This window comes from Notolabrus celidotus, chromosome 7 (assembly GCF_009762535.1).
Source record: "Notolabrus celidotus isolate fNotCel1 chromosome 7, fNotCel1.pri, whole genome shotgun sequence".
Taxonomy (NCBI): Eukaryota; Metazoa; Chordata; class Actinopteri; order Labriformes; family Labridae; genus Notolabrus; species Notolabrus celidotus.
Window position 1 is genome coordinate 4973813 of NC_048278.1, and position 12325 is coordinate 4986137.

General features: G+C 42.6%; 1 protein-coding gene across 1 annotated transcript; it reads right to left on the reverse strand.

Moving 5' to 3' along the window:
- Positions 1 to 689: 689 nt before the first annotated feature.
- zgc:136908 (uncharacterized protein LOC563679 homolog) lies at positions 690 to 12077 on the reverse strand. Its single transcript, XM_034688946.1, has 18 exons — positions 11908 to 12077; positions 11480 to 11591; positions 11235 to 11407; positions 10992 to 11134; positions 7091 to 7221; positions 6543 to 6674; positions 6349 to 6451; positions 6022 to 6155; positions 5745 to 5880; positions 4327 to 4439; positions 3123 to 3287; positions 2789 to 2911; positions 2481 to 2693; positions 2190 to 2368; positions 1978 to 2107; positions 1703 to 1861; positions 1248 to 1399; positions 690 to 1151 (listed from the first exon to the last, which is right to left on the reverse strand). Exons 1-18 carry the CDS (start codon positions 11928 to 11930, stop codon positions 1055 to 1057), a joined length of 2418 nt encoding a protein of 805 aa, XP_034544837.1. The 5' UTR covers positions 11931 to 12077; the 3' UTR covers positions 690 to 1054.
- Between the last annotated feature and the right edge of the window lie 248 nt (positions 12078 to 12325).

A 12325-nucleotide genomic window follows, 5' to 3' on the forward strand; every position in this document is an offset into this window, starting at 1 on the left:
TGTTTTTGTGAGACCCATAAATTAGTAAATTTTTCACCAGGCCTGATGAGTGTGCAAAAATATCCGTGCTTTCATGCACGTTCAGGGGTCCAAAAATGCGTTTGAAGTCACGTGACAAAGAATAAAAATCGATCCTTAGGGTTACAATAGGGCCTTCGCCACCAGCGGTGCTCGGGCCCTAAAAATACAAAACACACTTGATATTTGTAAAACCCATGTAATATGTAATGAATAAAAATGAAGAAGTATTTAGATAATTTGAAAATGAGGTAATACATGTATAAATAATGATATATAAATAAACAGTAAATGAATTAAATGATTAAGGAATAAGAAGGGTCCTATGGGGGAAAAAGGCTTGTATTGCCTGTACCATCTGCAGGGGTCGCCAGTGGGACATAACAGATAGGAGGCCGTCATAGGCTGTCACATCAGGTACCCAGAGAAGAGAAAACATCCAGGTGGTTGGGGGGATAGGGAGAAGCAGGAAGGTCGAGTACTGCGGTAGATAGGGTTAGGGTAAGGGTTGGGTTTAGGGTTAGGGTTGGGATTATGACCGATTAGGCCATCTTATCATTTTGATTACACAGTTCATATCGTGTGAATATGATGCAGCAGACATTTCAGTTACCCATAAATGATGATAGTGCCTATTTTGCATTTCTTATTAGAAGAGAAACGACCGATCATTGAAGCTCATAAATAGTTTTATTATCGCATTTTAAAGTCACACAAACACATCCTTCATCATTCCTTAGTGCAGACAGATTACAGACTAAACTCCAAACACTGACATTTTTATGTGTATATTTTTGTCCCTGCCGATCTCTTTACAGTGTGATAGTTTTACATCAAAACAATTTGCTTCATGACATAAGTTAACACAAATTTAAAATATATTCCTTCTTGAAAAACTCTGATAAAGCATGATGATATTCCCACGTTGTCCTGCCATTTTCAAACCCCATCACTGTTATGTTTTCATTCCTTTAAGGAGGCCGATCCCAGTAATGGAAGAGGGAAACGCTGCAGCTGATGCTGTGATATGTTTTCGTCACTGATATAGATCATCCTCTCCTTCCTCCCTGAACAGGCCCGGCCCAGAGCCCGACCCCTGACCTTCTGACCGAGTCCCTGTGGCAGAAGGGAACCTACGGAGGAGGAAAGAAAAGGAATTATAAGCCTTGAATGGTCTTCAAGTGCATTCATCTATACTTTCTGTTTTGGCAGGTGTTGTAAAATTGTACCTGAAGTTCCCGAATCCTCGGCTCTGCTGCAGCGTTTGAGAAAACATTTCATATTTTCGGATGTCATTGTCGCTGACTGAGCGACGAGCAAATCGCATCGCCTCCTCAAAATGGTCCTTCCTGATCTCTGGGACTGGATCAAAGTCCTCATCCTGCAGGTGGAGAACAAAAAGACAACTTAGTTTAAGCACAGTACACTGTGTGTGTTTGTGTGTGTGTGTGTGTGTGTGTGTGTGTGTGTGTGTTCCCAGTCCAAAGGCTGAGAGTTACAGAACACACAGCCGCCCTTTAGGGAACATCTTTATCTTCCACAGTCTCTGTCAGCACCGAGCACACACAGCCAGGTACTGTTTGAGGGGTGGAGCACATGTGTTTGTGTCGAGGAGAGAACAAGATGGTCGGAGTAAACGATGGAGTGAATGAGTATGCATGCAGTGCAGCAAAACCAGTCTGACCATGGGGACACCCGGTCTATTCTGCCGCTGACGCTCAGCCTTGATCTCGGCCTCGATGGCCTCACGGATGGCCAGCTTACACGCCCGCTGGCAGATCTCTGTCAGGTCGGCTCCAGAGAAACCGTCTGTGATAGTAGAAAGGTATTCCAGGTCCACATCCTGCAGAAAACAGAGATAGAGGGAGCAAAATACATTTAGGCTATTCAAATATTTCAAATGGAGATTCACTTAATGAGGTAGAGATTGAGGAACTGAGAGTAATCTAAGAAACTGACTCGAGCCACAGGGGACTTGCGTAGGTTGGCGTTGAGAATGGCTGTGCGCGATGGTTTGTCTGGGAGGGGGATGTAGATGAGCTGGTCCAGACGGCCCGGCCGCAGGATGGCAGCGTCGATGATGTCAGGTCTGGTGAGAGGAATGAAATATCAGAGTCTCTTCTTTGTTCCCTCAAACCTGACTCATGTTATAAATCTCTGTTTGTGCACACCTGTTTGTGGCACCAATGATGAAAACGTTCTTTTTGTCAGACATGCCATCCATCTCTGTCAGGATCTGGTTTATGACTCTGTCGGCTGCTCCACCTGCATCCCCTGCTCCGCCTCCTCTAGACTTAGCGATGGAGTCTAACTCATCGAAAAACAGGATGCAGGGGGCGGCCTGCCTGGCCTGGGGACAGTGAAACAAAGGAGACACTGCTGTGACCAAACACACACATCTACTCAGAGCGTTCACGTAAAACATTAAAGAGTGTCAACCTGTCTTTGTTTTTCTGCTTCACCTTATCAAACACGTCTCTGACGTTGGCCTCCGATTCTCCAAACCACATGGTGAGCATCTCAGGGCCTTTGATGGACACAAAGTTAGCTTGGCACTCGTTGGCGATGGCCTTAGCTAGAAGAGTTTTCCCACAGCCTGGAGGGCCGTAAAACAACACCCCACGAGAAGGCGTCATACCGAACTTCAGGAACTTATCTGGATACTCAACAGGGTACTGAGGGGAGCACGACACAGACAGGTTGTTGATGTGATTTGTGTCAGCAGGTAAATGCAGAGTCTGGTGTTGTGAGTGTGTGAGGTTTTTCTTACCTGGACCAGCTCCTGCAGTTCTCTCTTGACCTCGCTCAGTCCTCCAATGTCCTCCCAGTTCACCTGAGGAACCTCAGCGACCGTCTCTCTGAGGGCTGAAGGGTTACTCTGACTCAGAGCCCACTGGGGGAGGACATGAAGGTGTCTTCATTTAATCATTCATCACAATTATATCTAACTTCTATGAGAGTAATACACTTACACAGGCTGGAAATAACAAAAGCGTGCATGTGTGTGAGTGTGTGTGTGTGTGTGTGAGTGTGTATGTGTGTGTGTGTGTGTGTGTGTGTGTGTGTGTGTGTGTGTGTGTGTGTGTGTGTGTGTGTGTTTTGACCTGGAAGTCGTCCATGGTGACAGCCAGTGAGTTGAGCAGGTCGGCGTCGATGGACTCGTCCTCCAGGTCTATGAGGATCAACTTCTTGCGGATGGCCTGCAGAGCAGCTTCTGAGCAGAGAGCAGCCAAGTCGGCGCCCACGTGACCGTGTGTCTCTGCGGCGATCTGAGACAAGTTCAATAAGTCAGGGACATGGATCTTCATATTGAGATATGGTGAGATGCATTTTAAAGGTTGGAAACGTTTGAGTTTGCAGCTTTATTATAATAATTAATATTATTACCTTTTTTTTTTAACAACTCTAAAATATGAAATGATGGTAAATATAAGCCTGTTAGCCTGATTTAAACTCAGCAAAGAGAGCTAGATAAAGTTATTTTATAATATTGAAGACCTTGATCAGCTCAATATTAGATCATCTCTCAGACATAAACTCATTTATAAATATCCTCAGCTGACTGCTAATCCTTGGCAGGCAGATATTTCAAAATAAACTACAGGGACTCTTGAGGTAAGGATTATTTTCAAAATAGAAAAAAATAATACATCTTGAGAGTCTGAAACCCACAGATGTTAAATCTACTTTCAGAAGTGCAACACTCAGAATTAAGATCTATAAAAGCATAAAGTACATCACCCCAGTACTCCGCACACTTCACTGGCTTCCCGTCACCGCAAGAATCAACTACAAAATCGCACTCATCACCCATCAGTGCATCTATGGAAACGCCCCACTCTACCTAAAAGAACTCCTCACCCAGCAAACCCCAACCCGGAACTCACGCACTCCACATCAGAACCTCCTCCACCCTCCCAGAACCAAGCTCCGGACCATGGGAGATCGGGCCTTTTGTGCTGCTGCACCACGTCTGTGGAATTCCCTGCCCAGCCACCTCAGAACCCCACAGACTGTGGATGCTTTTAAAAAACATTTAAAGACCTTCCTCTTTAAAGAGGCTTTTAACTGATTTTAAGTACTGCTTTTAAAAGTTTGTTTTTACTGTGTGCCTGTAGCACTTTGAGATTTCTGGAAATGAAAAGTGCGTTATAAATAAAATGTATTATTATTATTATTATTATTATTATTAAGTTTTCTTATTGTGTCTGAAACTTCAACTCAATGTTTTGCCTGAACTAAGTAGGGAATCAATTATTAAGTTCTCATTCTCCCTGAGTTTGTTTTCATCATGCTGCTCGGTCTTACCCGCTCCAGGTCGACGTCATCGCCCAGCTTCATGTTTTTGGTGTGAATCTGAAGGATCTCTAGTCTGCCGGTCGAATCTGGGATCCCAATATCGATCTCACGATCAAACCTGCCTGGAGAGAGACGTCACCCTATCAGAGAGGAGTGTGTTTCTGTTTCAACTTAGTGTGTGTGTGTGTGTGTGTGTGTGTGTGTGTGTGTGTGTGTGTGTGTGTGTGTGCTTGTGTGCTTGTGTGTGTGTGTGTGTAAACATGTTCGTGTGTATGCTGAGCGATGTATGTGCATACTTAACTAATGATTCAATAATGTCTTTCTTTCACTTCTTTTCTTTCTTTCTTTCTTTCTTTCTTTCTTTCTTTCTTTCTTTCTTTCTTTCTTTCTTTCCCTTCCTCCTTTCTTACTTTTTTTGTTCTCTCTTTCCCTTCCTCCTTTTTCTTTCTTTCTTTCTTTCTTTCTTTCTTTCTTTTCTTTCTTTCTTTCTTTCTTTCTTCTTTCCTTCTTTCTTTCTTTCTTTCTTTCTTTCTTTCTTTCTTTCTTTCTTTCTTTCTTTCTTTCTTTTCTCCTTTCTTACTTTTTTGATCTTTCTTTACCTTCCTCCTTTTTCTTTCTTTCTTTCCTCCTCACTTTCTTCTTTCGTACATTCTTTCTTTCTTTCCCTTCCTCCTCACTTTCTTCTTTCGTACGTTCTTTCTTTCTTTCTTTCTTTCTTTCCCTTCCTCCTTTCTTACTTTTTTGATCTTTCTTTACCTTCCTCCTTTTTCTTTCTTTCTTTCCTCCTCACTTTCTTCTTTCGTACATTCTTTCTTTCTTTCCCTTCCTCCTCACTTTCTTCTTTCGTACGTTCTTTCTTTCTTTCTTTCTTTCTTTCTTTCTTTCTTTCTTTCTTTCTTTCTTTCTTTCCCTTCCTCCTTTCTTACTTTTTTGATCTTTCTTTACCTTCCTCCTTTTTCTTTCTTTCTTTCTTTCTTTCTTTCTTTCTTTCTTTCTTTCTTTCTTTCTTTCTTTCCCTTCCTCCTTTCTTACTTTTTTGATCTTTCTTTACCTTCCTCCTTTTTCTTTCTTTCTTTCTTTCTTTCCTCCTCACTTTCTTCTTTCGTACATTCTTTCTTTCTTTCCCTTCCTCCTCACTTTCTTCTTTCGTACATTCTTTCCTTCCCTTCCTCCTTTCTTACTTTTTTGATCTTTCTTTCCCTTCCTCCTTTTTCTTTCCTTCTTTCTTTCTTTCTTTCTTTCTTTCTTTCCTTCCTCCATTCTTTTTTTGTGAGACATCACCCTATCAGAGATTGTGTTTTCGTCTCAACTTAATGTGCGTGTATGTTTGTGTGCATGTGTGCGTGTGCGTGTGTGTGTGTGTGTGTGTGTGTGTGCTCTTGCGTGTGTGTGTGTGTGTGTGTGTGTGTGTGTGCCACAGTTCTGACCGAAGCGTCTCAGAGCAGAGTCGATGCTGTTTGGTCTGTTCGTGGCTGCCATAACAACCACATGAGCTCTTTGCTTCAGGCCATCCATCAGAGTCAGGAGCTGGGAGACAATACGTCTTTCCACTTCACCATGAGTCTATACACACACACACACACACACACACACACACACACACACACACACACACACACACACACACACACACACACACACCATAAGTTAGATGGAGCTCATACAGCAGAAGCAGACATTTTGTTCTTGTTCTCTATAGGTTACTTTCTCTCTCTTGGGAGCGATGGCGTCCAGTTCATCAATAAAAATGATAGATGGAGCGTTTTTCTCCGCCTCCTCAAATGCCTTCCTAAGGTTGCTCTCTGACTCTCCCGCCAGCTTACTCATGATCTCAGGACCTTTGCAGAAGAGTTCACAGCATATTGAACACAAAGTCTCTGACACACATCAATAGATAAAAAAGTCAGGTTTCAGTAACTCTGTCCATTTTATCTTATTTAAGTCTTAGGTTTGATTTGCATGAGCAGGATTGATTAACTTCTCCCTCCTCATGTCGCTGCGTCACAGTGCGAACAAAAACAACAACCCTACCGTTAATTAGGAAAAAGAAAGCCCCGGTTTCATTTGCTACAGCTCGGGCCACCAGGGTTTTCCCCGTGCCTGCAGGGCCGTACAGCAGGATGCCTCTGGGGGGCTGACGGAGGAGAGAGAAGGAGCAGGTGGAGTCATGAAAAGCATCAGCCTGTAATGTTGAAATAGTGAGTTTCTGTGTGTATGCATGCCACCTTGACTCCTATCGCCTTGAAGAGACCCGGGTGTCTGAGAGGAAGCTCCACCATCTCTTTGATCTGAGCCAGCTGTTTCCGACAGCCTCCGATGTCGTCGTAGCCGATGTCGTTAAGGTTCTCCTCCTCATCCTGTCACAGAGGAGTTTGAAAGAGTCAGGTGTGGGGGAGTTTATTCTAAGACAGGAATCCAAGCCTGAGGGGGTGACATGAAATCAACCCAACCGGCCAAATAGCTGCCAAACATCCAAATCAGTTTATAATAACATCGATCTGTAGAGACAGTAATTATGTGCACACTTCTAACTTTGTCCTCAATATGTAGAAATACAATACAAATACAGAAATGTGCAAACAGAAACAAAACAACTTAACTTGGTATCTGCTAACCCTTTGCTCATTGCCTGCACCACCTTCACTACCAAACGTGTCAAACTTGAGGCTTAAAAAGAGTGGATTTTATTGATGATCATAGTGCATCAACAAAACTTAATAAAATATACTCCATAAAAAAGTAGAGTGTAAAGCTTTGCTAAGGGCTCACTTACCTCCCTTTTGATTGGCTCTCCTTCACAGTAGATGACCGTGTCCGGGGCCACGATGCAGTGCGGGTTTGGGTCCGTCTCCACCACCTTGAACTCCACCGCCCGCATGCTGCCCCTCACCAAGAAGACGTCATCTGGGAACACAGATACAGAGGATCACCCTGCATTGTAAGCTTCATACTGTCCTCTGAATGAAATGAGGTAGTGCTGTGTTTTGTACATCATTAAACAAGATGGTACATGCCAAATATGCAGTTAGACTGGAAATGAAAGAATGATGGAGACAACATAAACACTATACAGTGAATGAAAGCAACACTAACACTGCTGTTAGTTCAAGTTTGTATCAAAAAGATAAGCTGGCAACATTTGTAGCTTAAAAACACACAGAGATAGGCTTTAAATTCAATTCTTAAAACCACAGAAGATGGGTAAATCAGGGGTTTTAAAACTTGCTGCCAGTGTTTGATTAAAACCCAGGATGCAGCATCACTCTGCACTTTTTGTAGAGCAGTAGGTAGCGTTTAATTGGCATGATGATTTTCACAGTGATTGTTATGTGCCTATCTTAATACTTAATTAGATAGTGCAACTGGAATTAAATCATGACATTAAGCTTCTCATGTCATGGGTCGGTGTCCTGTGGAAGGAAAATCTTTGCTGCAGTCTGAGGTCCAGAGCTTTCTGGAGCAGGTTTTCGTCAAGAATCTCTCTGTACATTGCTGCGTTCATCTTTCCCTCGATCCTGACTAGTCTCTCAGTTCCTCCCGCTGAAAAACATCCCTACAGCATGATGCTGCCACCACCATGCTTCTGTAGGGACGGTATTGGCCAGATGAATAGAGGTGCCTGTTTTCCTCCAGGCATTCAGGCCAAAGAGTTCAAGCTTGGTTTCATCAGAACAGAGAATGTTGTTTCTCATAGTCTGAGAGTCCTTTAGGTCCCTATTGACAAACTTCCATGTGCTTTGTACTGAGGAGTGGCTTCTGTCTGGTCTCTCTATCATAAAGACCTGATCTGTGGAGTGCTGCAGAGATGGTTGCCCATCTGGAAGGTTCTCCCATCTCCACAGAGGAATGCTGAAGCTCTGTCAGAGTGACCGTTGGGTTCTTGGTCACCTCCCTGACTAAGGCCCCTCTCCTCCGATCGCTCATTTTAGCCGGCCAGCCAGCTCTGGGGAGAGTCCTGGTGATTTCAACTTCTTCCATTATGTATGATGGACACCACTGAGCTCTTTGGGACCTTCAATGCAGCAGAAATGTTTCTGTACCCCTCCCCAGATCTCTGCCTCGATACAATCCTGTCTCTGAGGTCTACAGACAATTCCTTTGACTTCATGGCTTGGTTTGTGCTCTGACATGCACTGTCAACTGTAGGATCTTATATAGACAGGTGTGTGCCTTTCCAAATCACGTCCAATCAATTGAATTTACCACAGGTGGACTCAAATCAAGTAGTAGAAACATTTCAAGGATGATCAGAGGAAACAGGATGCATCTGAGCTCAATTTTGAGTTTCAAAGCAAAGGGTCTGAATGTTTATGCACATGTGATATTTGAGTGTTTCATTTTTAATTAATTTGAAAAAATTTAAACAAAACATTTTTCATTTTGTCATTATGGAGTATTGTGGTTAGAATGTTGAGGGAAAAAATCAACATAATCCATTTTGGGATTAGGCTGTAACATAACAAAATGTATAAAAAGTGAAGGGGTATGAATACTTTCTGTACCCACTGTATTTCCCCTGAACGCTGAACTATCCTATCTTCAAATCCCTCCACCTAGCTAGTCCTAATCCTTTCTCTCAGATCACTCAATACCGTGCTTACGCTAGTCAAATCACAGACCATTTCCTGTTAAAGCCTTTAATAATCACTTTCTTCTCTAGAGGAAATGATCAGTGATTGGTTCCAGGATTTCTTGTTTAAAAGGCATTAATGTCTTAAGTTAGGTCATGCCAAATCTGAATTTATGTATATCAGTGGAGGTGTGCCTCAAGGTTCAATTTTAGGCTCAGTGCTTTTCACCATTTTCATGTAAGGCTTAGTTTCCTCTCGGAATGGTCGTCATGCTCGCCTTTATGCAGACGACACTATCCTGCATCGTATCGCTGACACAATTAAGCCTTCAAGAACCATAAACTTGCTTTCACTGCTCATGATTAAACTCGTGTTAACATTAAACTGCTTGTGCAACAAAAGCCTAGCTGTTCTCCGGAGCCAGGAGCATTGATCATCAAAGTGTGAAATATCTACTGCAAATGGTTCAAGAATTAAGAGTCACTGAGTGTAAACATCTTGGGATGTGGAAACCTCTGGTTGAAGCAGTGTTTTTTTTAATATGTTTTGGATTACAGTGATGCATTTTATAGGTCTGTTGCAGTGTCATATCTGAAGCTACTGGACTCTGTATTCTTCTGAATTTTCCTGATGCTCCTAACTCATTGAATACCCTCCAACAAACTCTGAAGATTGAAGTCTTTCCTTCTCTTGTAGAGTTCAGGAAACTGTGTTTCAAATTGTGACTGTTTTAATTGATTTCTACACGTATTTGTTTACCAGAGAGTTCCTGTATATTTCACAGTTCTTTTTTGGTAAAATGACACAAAATATACTTGGTTCAATTGTTCAAACGTGACTGGGAATTTTTTGATTTGCAGCCCCTCCTACCTGTGGATTTCTTCTATGGTTCTAATCTTATATTTGTTTTGCCCCAACCTCTCTACCTTTTGGAGAGGTCAGAATAATAATAATCTTTGTTTCTATAGCACTTTTCTAAACAACGTTACAAAGTGCTTCACAGAAAGACACAAAAATAAACAAAGAAAAGAAAAAATACATATATAATGAATAAATGAATAAATAAATAAATAAAGACATGTTTACAAAGTTATGAAGGCCTTAAAAAATAAGTTTTTAGAAGCGATTCAAAATGACATTCAGAAGTAGCACGCCTTATTTCAGCTGGTAGGTCGTTCCACAGTTTAGGAGCCCGGACTAAAAAAGCCGGAAAGCCCTTGGACTTCAAACAGGCTCTGGGAACAACCAACAAGCCCATGTGGGCTGATCTGAGAGGGCAGGATTATACCGAGTGAGAAGGTCTGTGATGTACTGGGGAGCCAGATTGTGTAAAGCTTTGTAAGTTAGTAACAACATTTTGAAATCAATGCAGAATTTTACAGGAAGCCAGTTTAAAGAAGCCAGAATTTGAGTGTGATCTGATTTTGGTGATCCAGTGATTAATTGGGCAGCTGCATTCTGAGTTAATTGAAGGCGGTGAACAGAGGTTTGAGATAAACCAGAATAAAGGGCACTGCAAAAATCCAAACTTGACAAGATAAAGGCATGGACGACTTTGTTAAATGATAACAAATGATTTGATTTTGGAAATTAGTTTGAGATGGAAAAAAACGAGTCTGCACTACCCTTTTAACCTGGGCATCAAAACAAAGCTCAGAGTCAAACTGCACACTGAAGTTTTTTGCAGTAGGTGTAATGTCAAGTGAAAGGGGTCCAAGATGGATGAGTATGCTATTAGTAGAATTTGATGTGGAGAAAAGAAGTCCCACTACAGCACAAAAACAACACAGTGCAGAGTATGTGGAGCATCAACCCTCATGGATACATACAGCAGTGTGTCATCAGCAGAGCAGAAGAGGTTAATGCCATTCTGACAGATTATGGATCCCAGTGACAGTACGCAAGGTGGAAAAAGCAAAGGTCCCCGGATACCGCCCTGGGGAACACTGTTGAGTTGTGATGAAGTTTGTGAAACAAGCACGAAGCAGCGTCTAGAGAGCCTTGTCGTTAAACCTATGATGACTTGGTTTTACAGGATTGGGCACATGTAATGAGCAGAGCTGTTTTGATGAGGGATGATGGGTGGAGGAAGTGTTGCAGTACCTTTATGAACAGGGCGGTAAGCTTCCAGAAAGTACGGTTTGAGGAAAACATCAAAGAGGTTTCCTGTGAGGCCCTCGATGGTGTCATCTATTGGGAGCACATGGATCTTTTTCCCGTATTTGATATCAGGGCAGGCCTGAATGCTGCGAGGAAACATCCGTCACAATGAATTGATTATTTCTCATGATTTGATATATTGTTCTGAAACCTCACATCACACATTGACACAGATTTGAGATTAACCTGACGACATCACCGAGTCGGACACGCAGGTTATTACGCGTCACGCGATTCATGCGGATTCGTTCGTCTCCACAGGTGCTATCAGTCAGGACGATACACACCGTCTGGCGACGCTTCCTCCCCCTCATCACCACCGTGTCCCCCCGGAAGAGCTGCAGCTCCTCCGTCTTTTTCTGGAGGGAACACACAAAAACAAATGACTCTGGATTTACACTTCACATAAACACTCTCTCTCACACACTGACCTGTGACAGGCTGACAATGCTGCTGTCTTCATTGAGAGCTTCGTCCACAATGAGTCTGTTCGGTCTGTGCTTCTGTTTCAGGATGGCAGTGGAGAAATCTTCTCCCTTTGGGCTTCAAACAAGAGAAACATATTGACTCTCTCACACGCAGGCTTCACACTTGTAGCTCTAATTTCCTCATGTGACACTGAGCTGTATTTAGACTCTCTTTGAATCTGCACGTAGCAACTAAATGAGTGTGTAAACATTCGATAAATATCTGATCAAACCAAGAAGAGTGTTGAATACGATGTTGATGATATTTAAAGTAGATGCAGCTTCTTGACACCAATATTTGCTGGAAAATGTTTAATTTTCCTAACATATTGTTAGATTGCTCATGTATCAAACACACTCTAATACTGTAAACATGCAGCTGTTGGACTCACTCAGCTCCTCCTGCTCCTGGCATGACTGCTTTCCTTTGTCTTGTTAGATATCCTCGATTTTTCACACAGTTGTCTGCTCCCTCACTGCCGTCTGCCGCTCTGCACTCAGTTGTATTCAGAAGCAGGTCTCATATGCTCTAATTTCAGACTCAAACACGTCTCTTCTGACCTTCCCCGGTTTGGTTTTGGTTGCCCAGTAGAGTCTTAGTCTTTTCTTTTTCCTCTGTCGCTTTGCACCACCATGTTTGTGAGAGCTGCAGCCTGCAAGTGAAGGTATAAATATGCCCTTCTGCTTCCCCGTCTCATTTGTAACCTCATCGTTAGCACACACACAAACTGTGACACACATGCACTTACTTTGGAGAGCGTCCCAGGACAGATATAGCCTGATATTTCTTCCTCCTCTTGGATCTGACCA

What these genes read in the sequence shown, in the direction of transcription:
- zgc:136908 (XM_034688946.1), bottom strand. Translation starts at nt 11,930, where the DNA reads ATGCCAGGAGCAGGAGGAGCTGA. An exon ending in TCAGAGACGTGTTTGATAAG is followed by an intron (nt 2,369 to 2,480) that starts GTGAAGCAGAAA and finishes CACTGTCCCCAG; the next exon opens with GCCAGGCAGGCCGCCCCCTG. An exon ending in ATAGACCGGGTGTCCCCATG is followed by an intron (nt 1,400 to 1,702) that starts GTCAGACTGGTT and finishes CTCCACCTGCAG; the next exon opens with GATGAGGACTTTGATCCAGT.